The sequence below is a fragment of the Onthophagus taurus genome, chromosome 1 (assembly GCF_036711975.1).
Source record: "Onthophagus taurus isolate NC chromosome 1, IU_Otau_3.0, whole genome shotgun sequence".
Classification (NCBI taxonomy): domain Eukaryota; kingdom Metazoa; phylum Arthropoda; class Insecta; order Coleoptera; family Scarabaeidae; genus Onthophagus; species Onthophagus taurus.
In genome coordinates this window covers 18,170,431-18,187,214 of record NC_091966.1, presented here as the reverse complement: position 1 = coordinate 18,187,214, position 16,784 = coordinate 18,170,431, and the positions used below count along the sequence as shown (strand labels likewise).

The following is a 16,784-nucleotide window of genomic DNA, read 5'->3' as shown; positions in this document are numbered from 1 at the left end:
CAATTTTTATTAATAGAATAAGGCACAACAATATGTATGTAAATAGCTGTAACAAAGCGATTTGTATACATTAAAATAAAGCGAATAAGTTAATACAAAAATATTTTCTTTTCACATTGTTTTTGTAAATAAGTTTTTTTTATATATTTATTTAGGTTAAGGGAATGAGAGAAATACTTAAAACGGATTAGTACACCAATATTTCTTTTCTTTTTTTGAGATTCATTTAGAGATTCCAGTTATTAGTAATAGAGTATAAAATTAGTACAAATACATCAAAAACAAGTCAAATAACCCATTAAAATTTCCTTATTTATTTTATTTCTTTAATTTTTTTATGTTCGAAAGCGTCCTAGGTAGTGATTGCAATTTGGACAGCTGTGATGTGTTTCCCGTAGCGATTTCATGAAGCAAGGTATGAGGCAACATCCGCAAAAACAACCTAATATGCATATGAAAGCACCCAGGAGGTACGCGATGGTTCTTGGTTTTTCAAACGTTGTCGTTTCTATTTCTGTGTTGCAATTTGGACATATCATGTGGGTTGAATCTGCACCCACGGGTACAACCGTTGTAATAATTGTGACTCCATTATCTAAAAAAAAAAAATATGTAGATAAATAAGAAAATAATAAAAAGAGACATATATTATAGTATAAAAACAAGTAAATTTCTTTATAATGATCAAACATTGTTATTATAATATCAACATTTCTACTTAAATCATATATGTATAGACACCAATTAAACAAACTAAGAATTGAAAATACATATATTTCTATATAATACAAATAAATATGATCTATATTTGAAATGTAGTCAACATGATGGTTGCGATTGTTGCATTTTTTTTAATACTTAGCCTAAGATTACTTAACGTAATTCTTAAGTTATCAAACTAACAAATTTCGTTCCTCTTCTTTGCAGTTTATTAATTAATAAATCGTAGTTTGTGAATGCCTTTAGAAAAAGGTTACTACAGAAAACCATACATGAATGGAGAATCTGTCCATTCAACCTCATATTGTATTCAATTTTCATTTTATAGCTAATTGTTTTCCAAATGGAAAGGCTATTATAGATAGGCTTTTATAGGATTATTCTTGGCTTTTGAAGTCAAAAAAGTATTCCGAGATCACAACATTCGTTGTATAAGATTCGTCGAGACTGGAGATTACGGACTGGCTGTGATTCGCCGCATCGAGACTGTAGATTACCTTGTCAAATACAATATATGTATAATTCTTCTTCTTGCAATGCTTATCCAGTAATGGATGTATGTGATGGACGTTTGTAATGCAGTATGCATTATAGCCTCAATGTTGTGCAGTCTGGTCCATTGTCGAATATTTCGAAGCCAAGACACTTATTTTCTGTCAATCTCCCTTTTAATTTGCCTTTAATTATTAACGACGTCCTGGCTATTTGAATTTGTCTACACTTTCTATTCATGTATCATTGATTGTTAGTTCGACATCTCCGGGTCTCTTGTTATTATCAAGATCGTGTCATCGGCGTGTCGGATCTTGATAACCAAAACTCCATTAACTTTAATACCAATCAAGTATTAAGTGTTTCTCGAAATACTGCCTCTGAATAGAAATTAAACAGGATTCCAAGTCTTATACCAATAAAGGTATACAATCTAATGTTCTTCTGGTCTATGTCCAGGTTCTGGAGAAACTGCATGATGTTTGTGATGTTCTACTTGGTGAAATGCTTTTTCGTAATCAAAGAAGCATAAGTTTATGTCTTTTCATTTAACGGCCGTTATCGCTTCTCTTGTCCCTATTCTTGACGACAAACTGGGAATCAGCCATGTCTCTTTCACATTTTCTATATATGCGTTGATGGATTATTTTAAGAAAGATTTTTAGGTTTCATAAGGCCGATGAGCCGATATTCATCAACAGTTCTGGCCCTGTTTACTTTAGGTAGTGGGATAAAGATAGATTCTAGCCAATGTTGAGGGTAACAACCAGTATCATAAACTGTGTTACATATTTGACATAAAGTGGCAATGCCACCTTCATCTAGTTTTATGATTTTTCGAGCTTTGAATTGCTTTTTCTATCTCCTCCCTAGGTATAACTAGACCAGTTATGCATACTATTTGTCCGTCTTCGCCGACTAATATGCCGCCGTTCCTCTTTTTGTAAACACCGGACGTTTCTTTTAACTTATTGTGTAATTTGAAAGTATCGTAGTATCAACCTCATTGTGTTGATTCTGTAGATGTTCAATCTCTACGCATTCTTGTTTCAACCATTCATTCTTCGTTGCACGGATTTTCGATCTGATTGTACTTTGTACGTTCTTGTATTGGGGTCGTTTTTGTTTTTATAAAATCTTCGTTCGTTCATTAGCTCTAATATCTCATCTGTCATCCAACTTTGTTTTTTATCTGTTGTTCTGTAACCCATTTTGTTTGTTAATATGTTGGTTACAGCATGAGACATTGCATTTATATGCGTATCTATGATTTTGGCAAATTCTATTCTTCGGTATGTGACTGGTTTTATGCTTTTTTCCAAGGACACTTTTAGAACTGCAGCTAGTAATATATGGTTAGAAGGCACATCCGCACCGGAGTACTTATGCACAAGCTCTCTTGATAGATGAACTGAATCTGCCTTTATTATAATATAATCCACTTGATTCCGCATAGGTTTATCTGTAGGTAGGTGACTTCCATGTATATGAACCACGAGGATGATGCTAAAACCAGGTGTTTGTGATTGTCATTCTCATCTCTTGGCGAAATTGTAAGATTTCATTGTTATTATTTCTTTCCATCTTGTACTCGTAAAATAAAAACTCAATTTGTGCACTTTTCAATTGATTTTATTTTGCATTTTAAGTTCTACCGGTTTCGATTTTGGTTAAATCATCCTCAGGAACTACGTCAGTTTGAATTTACAAATACTGAATGTATGGTTCTGGTTATTAAAACTTTAAAAAATTTATCATGGGTCAATGGCTGTTATTAATTTCAGCCACCATGGCGATAGTTTCGTCTTCATATTTTTCATTTAGCACACCGTATGTGCTACTTGAAAAATACTTAGAATTTTACGTAAAATCCATAACTGCAACAAAAATTGGGGGTTTCTGTTTGAAAATGTCAACTGAGGGATCGTATCTTAATTTTGGTACATGTCAATTTTGTCTTAAAACATGAGCGTTAAAATAAATAACATAGATATCCAAGCCTTTTCCTGGAAGAATATCCCTCGAATTTTTATCGAATGTTCCTTACTTTATGTACACAGTGTATGGCTGTAAGACCTGGACGCGAACTCAAAAACTAATAAACAGCATATACGTCTTCGAGAAGAAGATCCTAAGGATTGTAGGCTTAATATATGGAAGATATAATCAGGAACCGTACAGCTACTACAACGAGCCAATGCTCTTTATTAAGTAGATCAGTAGAGACTAAGATCCAGAAATTGCAATGGGCAAGGGCATGTGATCAGAATGAAGGAGAATGCAAAAAACAACACCTAGAGTAGCCAGCAGGGATATACTTGGGTCCAGAAATTGGAAGGTAGAAGTCATGGACGGAAGCTTGGAGCGACAAGTTGAGAAATTTAAGAAAGAAAAACACAATTTATCAAGCTTAATTTATTAATCAAGCATTGACGTCCACATCTCAGCAGATTGTAAGGAAGAAAATCCTGGGTACAAACAAAGTAGGTATTCTCGTAGAATTTTCATCTTTTGATGAAGATTAAGATAACGACCTAGCCACCTTACAATATCGGATTTGATGGAAAGTATCCGATAAAAGACAAGAAAGTGCCGACGAAACATGTTTATCACAACAGTTTAAGTACATCACGTTTTATTTAGAATCAACCTGATAGAATCATAGTTCAGGCTGTAAACACACATCCCCCGAAAATATATGCGAATTGGCAACACGATTGGAAGACAGACATCTTTAATCCATCTGACACCAGAAAAGTTGCCAAAAAAATTGCAATTTCTACAATCGTGACACCAGAGTACACGTGTTTTGGAACAAATGTCTAAACAAACGAATTTAGTGACTCGTTGTTTTTTGCGTATCTGCTCCTGACATCTTTCTAATAAACATGTTGATATGAAATCATTATAGATTGACTTTATAACTTCAAGAACTGTATATCCTTCAACAGCATTTGCTTCCGTTTGTCGCCACTTGCACCAACTATCTTTCCCGGGAGTACTATAATTATGCTGCGGTTAGGCGTTAGTCGTTCGATTAACGAACGTGGTAGAACGTAGCGCTTTTACAGCACCTTTGTTTTTTTTTTGTTTGCGTTCCGTAACCTAGTACCCATCCGTTTTTCAACGTGTCCTTCGCATTCTTTTTTATGCACGATTTAAGTACTTTAAAGTGGTACTGTCTCCGTCTCCGATATATTTCCATTTTCCTGCACTTACAATATGATTTGCAGTACAATTTTTTTAGTGGCTTTTATTTTAAATTTAATTATTTTTTCTTTAAATAAATGAATAATGTTTATAGCTCAGTTATCTAGCTTGATACAAAAATATCCTTTTAACCCCTCATTCAACACACTATAAACCTTAAAAAAAACAAAAAGAAAAAGTTAGATTTTTTAAACCAGTCACAGTAGAATACAATAGAATAAAGTTAAATGTTTTGGTTTAAAAGATGCCACAATTAAATTTTATTTCGATGATTACAAAAAAAGCATTAAAGGATATCAGAGCACTTTATCTATTAACAAAAAATCCTAAATTCTACGAAAAAGAAGTTATTAGTCTGCAGATGGTCTTGGAAATATGTGCGACGCATTTTAATGATTTATTACCGCGTCCCTGGTATGTTAAGAATCTGAACTGCTTCGCACGATTTATCGCTTTCATCTTCACCTTGATGCCATGGTCGGAAAAATTTAACCTTCTGTCTATCGAAATTCCCAAGTATTTGCAGATGTTTACGCAAGATATGACCGTGGATTGGATGATTACAGTGGGAGAAGGTGCATGAATGGGAAGAAATGCAACAACGAATTGGATTTTGGGAGAGTTTACTTGAATTCGACATTTTTGCAGCCTCCTCTCTGTAGATTTGATGTGTGTTTCCAAGATCTTGCCAACGACGGGAAGAAGGGAAATAGGACGATAGTTGGACGGGTAAGATAGTAATGATTCTTTTTTGGAATTTTTTGGACTTGAAATCTTCGGGGAAATGTTGGTTGATGAGGCAGTAGTTTAAGATTTTCCTTATGTAGGCATAAGTGGCAGGATTTAGCTTTCTATGGATATTTGTTTGTAACATGGTCGTATCCAGGAGCGGTGCTTGTACCATTGCTTAGGATTAGGAAGTATTCGTCCTCAGAGCATGGATCAGAGCATCTTCGGGAGTGACGGCCTGGGTGGTGAAAGCGTAGTTATACTAATCGTTTAGCATAGTTTTGTTATCGGAGCAGAAAGAGGCATCCTCCGAGAATGAGAACATACGCTAAAGGTAATCCCCGTGGATGTTAACAATTTTTTCGGGGTCGGTGTGTGATGTGTTTCAGGAGAGTTTTGATATCTGAATAATTTTCGAACTTCTTGCCTTTTGATTTGTTGATATTACCACAGGTTTCATGGTACTTTTCGGTTTTTAATTGTTTAAGGTTTGAATGTGTTTGTTAAGTTCATTGAATTTCCTTTTTAAGTCTGGAACCTCGGATATTCTAAAGTCGCGATATAAGCGTCTCTTTTCCTTAATTAATCTTAAGATGAACTTTGTAATATTTTTTGGCTGTACTCTCATCATACTCTCATCCATAAATATTACTTTGTTCCAGAACTCATTTCTGCTATTTTTATAAGTTTTAGCGAATAATTTTCTTTTTTGTTTATTAATTTTGCTTATAAATGGTTTCTTTCTGGCAATTGTAAGTTTCTTTTTGTTAATTTTACAATTTGTTGCTCAATTTCGTTGTATTTAGTTCAAAGATTACTATATAAATTGTCTTTTTTTCGATTGATCCTATCCTGGAATAGTTTTATTTTACTGTTGCCAACGGGATTGAACAAAATCTCCTCTCCGAGGTTTTAAAAACTAAATACAGGGTGAGTTTTTTTCCATGTTTAGTATGGAGATCTCGAAATCTAGCGGAGATAGAGAGACGATTAAATAGGGAAAGAATTGCAGTTTCATGAACTCAATTTAATGTGCTTTTTGTTTTTTTGGATAAAATGTATCTACCAAACGTATCTATCAATTGTTTCCATAGCATACGACCTGAACAGTTTGCCAATTAAAAGAATAAATGGCTAAAAATTATTTATTAATAAAAATATCTATGCCAAGTGGTATATCATTAGAATCGTTGAGAAAAGGTCTTTTTTATAAAGTCATAGCCAACTATGGTTTCCATTAGAAAAATTACAAGTTTGTGTCATAACTCAAAAATTATTGCTTAAATAAAAAAATCAGTTAGACTGTTTTATTAAACATATCATACCCTACAAATTTCTCCTGTACACATTTTTCCTAAAATCAATAATAACGGAGCCATAGGTATCGAACGATATAAAAAAACAGGTTTTTCGAGACATCTAGTTAGCCATGCATTTCATTCAAAAAACAAAAAGCTCATTAAATTGAGTTCATAAAACTGCAATTCTTTCGAGGGGAAAGTTAGCACCCCATTTTAAATTTTTCATTGTTGAATCTGTAACTTTTTAAATAATAGTTCTAGACAAATCAAATTTGGTTTACTTCAACGGCATATATTTAACTAAAGAAAATTACAAAAACAACGTTACAACTCTTAGTTACTACTTACTTACGCTTAAAAATGTAAATTAATAATACAAAAGAAGGTGGAAAAATGTTAAGTATGCTTTGAATTCGCGAATGAAAGCCTACTAAAGATAACAAATGAATTCAGTTGTCAATTTTCGTTAATTAGAAGCGTCATGAGGCATCTTAGTGAAGTGCAAGTTGTTCGTACTGTCGCCCTTATTCAGCATGGCCATTCTGTTCGACATGTTGGCTGGGATCTTCAAGTTTCCCCTTCTTTTATTCAGCGTTTATGGAATCGGTTTCAGGAGACTGGCCAACAGGTCGAAATCGAAAAACTACTCAAAATCAAGAATGATTTCTTGTCCTTTCCTGTCTACGTACGCGTACTGCCACAGCACGAGACCTCCTAAACGACCTAAGACGAGCATATAGAATAGAAATTTCTGATCAAACTGTTAGAAATAGATTAAAAGAAGCTAATTTGAAACCTAGAAGACCTGTCCGCGCATCACGCCTTACGCAGCATCATGCTCTTGATCACAGAGATTGGCAACTTCGTCACTGGACGCCTGTACTGTTTACAGACGAGTCCAGATTTCGTTTAACTCGTTGCGACGGTCGAGTACGTGTATATAGACGTCCTGGTGAACGCTACGCAGCCGCTACTATACAGGAAGTGGATAGATTTGGTCGGGGATCTGTTATGGTTTGGGCTGGAATCAGTATACACAACAGAACTGATCTTGCTGTTGTTCCTGGTAGACTAAATGCCATGAATTACATCGAAAATATATTGGAGGACCATGTGGTGCCTGCTTCATATGGGGTCGGTCAAAATTTCATCCTAGTGCAAGACAATGCAAAGCCACATACCGCCAGCATTACCAGAAACGTTTTGCAAGAAAGTGAAATTCAGGTCATGGAATGGCCGGCGTTAAATCCTGACCTGAATCCTATTGAACACGTCCTATTCAATTGAGATAGCAAAATAGCGGTAGCTAACCATGGCAATCAACAGGTTCAGATATCAAAAATTAATCATTGTCTTAGGGCCGGTTTATCAATGTTGAGTTAAATCTGTTAGATACGCAACTCATGGATAAACTTGCCTAACATATAACCTCAGTGAACCGTTTATCCAGCAACTTTCTACCCGACAGGCAGCAACCTACGAGATAGAACATGGATGGTACCCCTGAGTGTTAACATTAGAAACGGAAATGAAACGTAATTGGTGAAATTTAAATAATCGACTTTAGTTTATGAAGTTGATATAAATAGCTGATCGTGTTTTGGAGGTTATCATTCGTGTGTGCTTTCGGTATTGTGCTTTGTTTTCGAAAACCTCTTTTATAATGGAATTCCTACATGAATATTTATTAGACAGCGATAAAGATGAGGATATTGTCCAACTCTTAAATTATAAACGACGACCATATATTATAAAAGAAAGACAAAAGTCAAAACCACTTTGAGGAGTTGGACGACCACGTTTTTTTGTTAGATTTCGGTTAAAAAAGGACACAGTTTTGTCAATCTTGATTAAAATTAAGGCGAGATTATACTATATTAGATTATAGATTACATTATAATTTTTTTTTAAATTACTAGATTATTATTTATTTTCTATAACATTTTTATATTCGTTTGCCAAATCCATCAGCAAGTTCTTTTCTGCTGTACTAAAATTTGATGATCTTTTCTTTCTCTTGCTTATCCATCACCACAATTATAAGCTTAATTTATTTTTGACGTTATATTTTGATTTTATTGTCATTTCCTTTCACCAAGCAACCAAACTTGTGCTCACATTTTTTTGACAATATCTAATAGGTAGACCCTTAACCAGTACTTCAATCTGGTGGGTATCCAAATGTCATATTTATCTATAAGATTACCCTAAACTACGGGTGGATAAACGATTCGTCGATGTTATCTATCAGCTACAATTTTAATTGACAGATAAATCGTCTTAACTAGATATTGATAAACCGGTCCTTAATAAAGTATCTGAAACAACTGGTTGCCATCGTGACGTATGGCTACTGCTATTTTTCTACCTCCAATTAATGGGAAGGAAATCATGAAATTTTAAGACAATACTTCTCGAAAATTTTGTTATGTAGGTAATATTAATTTCGACTGTACCAAATTCAGAAAAAAATCCTCTTTCATATTCCATAATAAAAATGGGGGATTGCTATTTGAAAAAATATATCTCTGTGTGGGTGGGACACAGAGATATTTAGTTTTTAATACATAATGTATAATACAAATAGTGTATTTTTGTTTGCTGATGGAATAGTTGGATTATTCATTTGTTGATTTATTATTTTTCTTTTTAGGTCTGCAGTTTGCTGTATTTTTCGGAAGATATGATTTTGCAAAATTAATGTCCGTGTAACCAGAAAAACCTTTTTTTCCCTAGTTTAAACTTAAAACACACCTAGAACAATTTGAATCAGCAAAGTTTGAGTTATTTTAGATCGTTATATGTTTTTTAATTGTTATTGTGTAATTTAAAGCCGCTGGCGCAAGAATTACTGATTGAAACTTCTAAAAACTTTAATTTTCAAAGAGTAAAGTGTCCTTTATAGATTTGTTCTAGTGAAAATAATAGGTGTTCCAGATTGCTTTAGGTATAATAAGTATACAGGATGTCCCGCAACGATTGTACAATACTTCACCAGCGTATTCTTTGAATGAACGAAAATAGCCAAAAAAAGTCTACTAAATATAGGTCCGAAAATAGACCATTTTCGAGATAATTTAAAACGATCTATTCGGGGTGAACGGTCAAATAAGCACAGGAACAACTTTTTACAATTTGCTAATATACAGGGTGTCACACAAAAAACGTCCCAACTTGTAACTCTGTTATTTACATTCCGATTTTCATCACCCAGATATCAAATAAAATGGTTTTATAAATACTATGATTCATGCTACAAATAAATTTTTTACAACGCCATCTTCAATTTCAAGTAATTACTAACTTTTGTTTTTCAAATTGCTGCGTATATTTTTCTTCACGTCATTAGATAGAGATTGTCTTTCTGAATCCATTGATGTATAATACATCCATTTTAAATGTAGTTTTAGCAGAAAAAAGACACCTGTATATACAGGTTGTCACACAAGAATGCCACAAGCTGTAACTCTGTCATTTAAATTCCGATTTTCATGAGCGAAATATCAAATGAAAAGGTTTGATGAATACTATGATTCATGCTACAAATAAACTTTTTCCAACGCCATCTTCAATTTCAAACGATTACCAACTTTTGATTTTCAAATTGCTCGGTATGTTTTTTTTCACGCTATTGGGTAAAGATTCCTTTTCTGAGTCCATTGATTTACAATACATGAACATTAATTGTAATTGTAGTATAGTAAAACATTAAAATAGTTTCCTAACATTCTCTTAAAGTTACTTGCGTTATACTGTAGTGTGCCATGGGAAAAAAAAATAAAAAAACAACTTATAAGTATCATTTACAACTGCTTCGGGCATTGAAATAACATTTAATGACTATTATCAGTTTTGCGCGTTCTTTCTTCCATGGCACACAGTATTACAGAAGTGACTAAGACAATGTTCGGAAAATGTTTTAATTGTTTTCCCCTGCAAAAATTACAATTAATGTTAATGTATTGTACATCATTGGGTTCAGAAAAAAAATCTCTATACAATAACGAGTAGAAAAACATACCGAGCAGTTTGAAAATCAAAAGTTGATAATCGCTTGAAATTAAAGATAGCGCTGGAAAAAGTTTATTTGTAGCATGAATCATAGTATTCATCAAACCATTTCATTTGATACCTCGTTCATGAAAATCAGAAGGTAAATGACAAAGTTACAGCTTGCGGCGTTCTTGTGTGATAACCTGTATACAGGTGGTTCAGTTTTTAATCGGGAACCTTTACTAGGACGTAGTACTTGCCAAAATAACACAAGTTTTTTATATAAACATAGGGTCGCAACTCTTTTGTTTTCGAGCTATGAGCTGTCAAAATTGAGCTAAAAATTTACATTTTATCTTTTATTTCGGGTATGAGTAAATCATAGAATTTGAAATTTTGTGTGTATGTACTACTGCTTAATATCTTATTTTCAACCATACCTTCAACTTTCCTAACGCCCTCTAAGGGGATGAAATTCACAACCTCTTTGTAAAGCTTATTCATTATTGATACTTTTTTGTCTCTGTAGTTTTTTCCTAAAAGATAATAGTTTTAGCGTAAACAAATAAAATATGCTAGATTATACTGTAAAGCACGGCTATTATTAAAAAAAAATTTCTTTATAGCAAGCTATGGAAGTAGTGCACGTATTAGGAGCTAGTACTAATTAAATAACACCAATTAATTGTGATTTTCATAAGAAAAACCATAAATAAGATGAATGTCTGAACAAATTAAATTAAATTTTAAACAATATTAAAAAATTGATACTCTTGCTTAATAACAGTCAAAAATTATTAATAATCTTAAACAATTATGAGGATTCACTGTAAATGAAACCTACAAGTTCTCAGAGCCAACTTTTAGAATAATTTTAACTAAACATGGCGGCACATATCGGTACATGGCACGATATTTTATTTTTTTACACTGAAGCTATTAACTTTAACGAAAATACTAAAGAGACAAAAAAGTACCACTAAAGAATGAGCTTTACAAAACATATTTTTTTATGTTAATATTTCATAGTGTTAAAAAGTTCTTATAAAAAAATCAAGGGGGTGGGGAATTTCATACCCTTAGAGGGTACTAGGGAAGTTTAAGGTATGCTTGAAAATAAGGTCTAAACCAGTAGTAAATACCTACAAAGTTTCAAATTTTACGGTTTACTTACAGCCGAAATACAAAACAAAATGTAAATTTTTGGGTTAACTTTGATCGCTCATAGCTCCAAAACAAAAGACTTGCGACCCTGTGTTTATACAAAGAACATGTTTTATTTTAGCAAGTACTGCATCCTAGTAAAATTTCCCGATTATAAACTGAACCACCCTGTATACAGGTGTCTTTTCTTTGCTAAAATTACTTTCAAAATGGATGTATTGTACATCAATGGATTCAGAAAAACAATCTCCATCCAATGACGCGAAGAAAAATATATGGAGCAATTTGAAAAACAAAAGTTAATAATCGTTTAAAATTGAAGATGGTCTTGGAAAAAATTTATTTGTAGCATGCATCATAGTATTCATCAAACCATTTCATTTGTTACCTCACTCATGAAAATCGGACTGTAAATGACAGAGTTACAGCTTGGGGCGTTTTTTGTGTGACACCCTGTATTTCGGTTGTCGAATTACAACCTTCATCAGAGCGAATTACATTTGTTGTTTATGAAGTGGATAAACCAAAAACATTATTGAACACATTACATAGATATTATTACGTTTGATTAAATTAAAACTTGAAATTTCAAGTAAAATTTTAACGTGTATCTCGTTCGTCTCAATGATTTTAACTTTTAAGTCCAAGTTTTAATTTAATCAAACGTAATAATATCTATGTAATGTGTTCAATAATGTTTTTGGTTTATCCACTTTATAAACAACAAATGTAATTCGCTCTGATGAAGGTTGTAATTCGACAACCGAAATATATTAGCAAATTGTAAAAAGTTGTTCCTGTGCTTATTTGACCGTTCACCCCGAATAGATCGTTTTAAATTTGCCTCCCACGGTTATCGGTCGAAGATACTTCTTGCCGAACATTTTCGAGATATTCAAAATTTTAGTTTCATAAGTTGACCTATTGTTAACATCATTAATTGTAACGATTTAGATGCAGTAATTATATGATTACCATGGTTACGATGGTTAAGATAAAGTTTAATAAATAACAAGTTAATATTAAGCTAATTAATACAATTCATTAATAATTTAACAAAACAAGTAACAAAGATTGTCGAAAAAAATCTTTCAACCAGCATAAAATCAACGAATATTTAACAAATTGTAAAAGAATCATGTCATAATAAATGTTAAATATGCGCACTACTTGTGTAATGTCTCTCCGTGGAAGGGCTGTGGGTTACGCTTCCAGTTTCTTTTAATCTGAGAAATAGTCTGCTAAAGGTGTGACTATTAGGCAATCGTCTGTTCGGGAACCTTTGCGCGTAATGACGAGCTGCTAACGACGCATTTCCATCGGCTAGTCCGTAACAATACACCATATCCGCCATTTCTTCCTTGGAGTAATTAATAGGAGCCATACTTAATAGTTTAGGAAATAAAATGTATTGTATTGTAATGTGATATATGTAATTGTAGTATTGTTAAAATTTAATTGTTTGTGGAATGAATGCTGATTTTGTAGCAATAAACTTAATTATATATACTTAATAGTTTTATTAAATTAAATAGTAAAATAATAATTTCGCAAACAATTATTATTTTTTTTAATTAGACCACTTATCGTAATCATAGTAACCACTTAATTATTATAAAAACAAATTAAAATTCATGACGTTAACAATATCAACTTATGAAACTAAATCTTTGAATATCTCGAAAATGGTCCATTTTCGGACCTATGTTTATTAGTTATTAGGCTTTTTGACAGCCTATAAAAAAATGTGAGCACAAGTTTGGTTGCTTGGTGAAAGAAAATGACAATAAAATTAAAATACAACGTCAAAAATAAATTAAGCTTATAATTGTGGTGATGGATAAGCAAGAGAAAGAAAAGATCATCAAATTTTAGTACAGCAGAAAAGAACTTGCTTGTGGATTTGGCAAACGAATATAAAAATGTTATAAAAAATAAATAATAATCTAGTAATTAAAAAAAAAATAATATAATCTATAATCTAATACAGTATAATCTCGTCTCAATTTTAACCAAGATTGACAAAACTGTGTCCTTTTTTAACCGAAATCTAACAAAAAAAGGTGGTGGTCCAACTCCTCAAAGTGTTTTTGACTTTTGTCTTTCTTTTATAATACATGGTCGTCGTTTATAATTTAAGAGTTGGACAATATCCTCAACTTTATCGCTGTCTAATAAATATTTATGTAGGAATTCCATTATAAAAGAGGTTTTCGAAAACAAAGCACAATATCGAAAGCACACGGGAATGATAACCTCCAAAACACGATCAGCTGTTTATATCAACTTCATAAACTAAAGTCAATTATTCAAATTTCACCAATTACGTTTCATTTCCGTTTCTAATGTTAACACTCAGGGGTACCATCTATGATCTATCTTGTAGGTTGCTGCCTGTCGGGTAGAAAGTTGCTGGATAAACGGTTCACTGAGGTTATCTGTTAGGCAAGTTTATCCATGAGTTGCGTATCTAACAGATTTAACTTGATATTGATAAACCGGCCCTAACTAGAACAACCCAGAACAACTAACAAAATCAGATTTTTCCAAAAATGGGGGGCTAGTCGAAAAACCCGTTTTTTTGGTTTTCTCGCCGAGTTTTTATTTTTTCTATTTGCCGCTTTGGAACAATGTAGAACAACTCTAGAACAATCTAGAACAACAATGAAAAATTTAAAAATCAAAAATGGGGGTCTAACTTCCCGCACTCAATTCTTTCCCATTTAGTCGTCTCTCTATCTCCGCTAGTTTTCGAGATCTCCATACTAAACTTGGAAGAAAAGTCACCTGTATAAGAATCGACTTTTGTCACTAGAAAACAAATTTGCTTTTATGTATTCGAAACGTAGATCCACGCATGGAAATAATTTTAAATGAAAAACAGATGCAGTCATCACATTCCACATTTCTTTTCATTATGTACTCATTATTGCTAGTAAAATGTTTTTAAGTTCGAAATAAATGATTTTTTCTAATAAAATGATTTCATTATTGAACTAAAAATCGCTGCCATAGATGCTATAGGCACAGAATAATAACTTATTCTGAATATTCTGTGCTATGGGTCACTACCAATGTTGTCTATAAATAAAGATGTTATTCCTAAATCTGCAGATATCGAAAGAGATCAAGAATAATTAAATAGTTTTTTATCTTGTATCAAGGTCGAAAATATGTATTTCGTCAATAAGTATAATGTTAACTTTCTAAAAGTTTTTTATAGTAATCCATTGTCGAAAATATCATTAGTTCCAACAGTTTATCTTCTATTGCGAAAAAATTGAAAGTCCTTAGATGAAATTAAACCGAATCAAATGCCCAAACGAAATCACTTTAAAACGCAAGAATACGATTTCAGCTATTAGCAGAAAATTGATAATAACGTTGTTAATAAATTGATAAACAAATATTAAAAAAATTAATTATCACTAACATTAACAGCATTCTTAAATGTATCCACTAATTCGTTTGATTTCGTGGTATTAAAACTGACATCACCGACCTCATTCAAAATATAAATAAATATTTAAGCAAAGTTTAAAATTGAAATTCTTTAAAATCTATTTTAAAAGATTGTAGAACCTTTAAATCAAAAAGTGTAAAATAAATTTTTGATTCTCTGCAATATATTCCCTCTTAATATTCGAATATAAATTTGTTTTTCTTTACATATAATCTTAACATAAATAAAATAGTGAAAACAACCAACATCCTAATTTAAAAAAAATTATTAATATAATTATTTATAATTTGAAGTTTGTTTTACCTGTATGAATGCGTGGATAAGCATAATTATATTCAATATTGGCGTGTGTATAAACCGGGGGCGCAGATGGTGGTGGTTCATAAGGAGGTGGCATCGATTTCATATTGCACCATTAGTTTAAGAACACACAAATGATGTAACTTTCTAATTATAGCCTTCTGACGTAGTTAGTAAAAAGAATCTCTATTCGCAATAAAAGGTAATGATAACGCCAAAAAAAATTATTCGTCAAGTTATTGTTTAAGTTAAAAATAAATTTTCACCGCGTTTCAATAGCTCGTTATCATTTAAATTATACGTTTGAAATACAAAACGCACACAAAACTGACAGATAAACTCAACACACAACTATTTTAGTGACTTTTAATGCGCAGTGGTACCAACGTAAACGGACGAATCAGAAAATGGTGGGTCCGCTCATTCCATTTTCACTCCTTGACGTGTGAAGGTGGGATGTGCGGAGATTCCAGTTTCATTTTCAATTCTATTATGTCCTATGATTCGAGAATCCGTACGATACGATAGTTAAAAAAAAATAATTAGAAAATAAAAAATAAAATGGACAATAATTATGTGCAAATAAAGGACATGCGTCCTGGTTTAAAGAATATCAACGTAGTGTTTATAGTGTTGGAGGTCGGACATCCCACCCTTACGAAAGAGAACCGCGAAGTTCGAACTTTCAAAGTGGCCGATCAAAGTGCCTGTATAAACGCTAGTGTTTGGGACGAAGCTGGTCAGCTCTTGATTCCTGGTGATATAGTTCGTTTAACAAAAGGTTATGTCTCAATGTGGAGAAGCTGTTTAACGCTTTATACATCGAAAGGTGGTGATTTACAAAAAATCGGCGAGTTTTGTATGGTTTTCAACGAACAGTTGAATATGAGCGAACCTAATCAAGGTATATCACCGATGAGTTCAATGGGAGGCCCCCCAAACAGCGCCCCATTAAATAATGGGACGAATAATGGAGCTGGAAGAATTGGAGCTCCGCCACAAACTTCTACTCCCCCTATCACCACATCCACTATTGTTCATAACAATTCAGCAGGAAGTGTTAAAAGTACACCAGCAACTAATAGGATGACCGGCAATGGACCTCAAGATCAAAAAAGACAACGAGGCTCAAGAGGTGGACCACATAGAAGTAGACACAGAGCAAATTAATTAGATTTGTTTTAATATTTTCTTTGTAGAATTAATTCTATAAGGAAATTGTTTTTAAAACTTTTTTGTTTGTTATTGTATATAACAGGAATAGACCAGTATATTGAAAAAAATTAATTAATATTTGTATTTTTATAAAATAAATTATCAAAATTTTTGAATTTTCATTTCATTGATTACTTTTTCATCCTAAATAACCAAAAATTAAATTAATTACAACAGTGTAGAAATTGTTGAAAAAT

At 32.5% G+C, this 16,784-nt stretch overlaps 2 protein-coding genes across 2 annotated transcripts; one reads left to right on the top strand and one right to left on the bottom strand.

Moving 5' to 3' along the window:
• Positions 1 to 291: 291 nt before the first annotated feature.
• On the bottom strand, positions 292 to 15,545 carry LOC111424644 (LITAF domain-containing protein). The gene is made up of 2 exons (XM_023058261.2): positions 15,376 to 15,545; positions 292 to 595 (listed from the first exon to the last, which is right to left on the bottom strand). Exons 1-2 carry the CDS (start codon positions 15,476 to 15,478, stop codon positions 336 to 338), a joined length of 363 nt encoding a protein of 120 aa, XP_022914029.1. The 5' UTR covers positions 15,479 to 15,545; the 3' UTR covers positions 292 to 335.
• Positions 15,546 to 15,797: 252 nt separating this feature from the next.
• LOC111424634 (SOSS complex subunit B homolog) lies at positions 15,798 to 16,709 on the top strand. Its single transcript, XM_023058248.2, has one exon. It carries the CDS (start codon positions 15,934 to 15,936, stop codon positions 16,540 to 16,542), a length of 609 nt encoding a protein of 202 aa, XP_022914016.2. The 5' UTR covers positions 15,798 to 15,933; the 3' UTR covers positions 16,543 to 16,709.
• The last annotated feature ends 75 nt before the right edge of the window (positions 16,710 to 16,784 follow it).

Coding starts and splice junctions, on each gene's coding strand:
- LOC111424644 (XM_023058261.2), bottom strand. CDS start 15,478: ATGAAATCGATGCCACCTCCTTATGAACCACCACCATCTGCGCCCCCG. Junction 596..15,375: donor TTATCCACGCATTCATACAG/GTAAAACAAACT, acceptor TTTTTTTTTTAG/ATAATGGAGTCACAATTATT.
- LOC111424634 (XM_023058248.2), top strand. CDS start 15,934: ATGGACAATAATTATGTGCAAATAAAGGACATGCGTCCTGGTTTAAAG.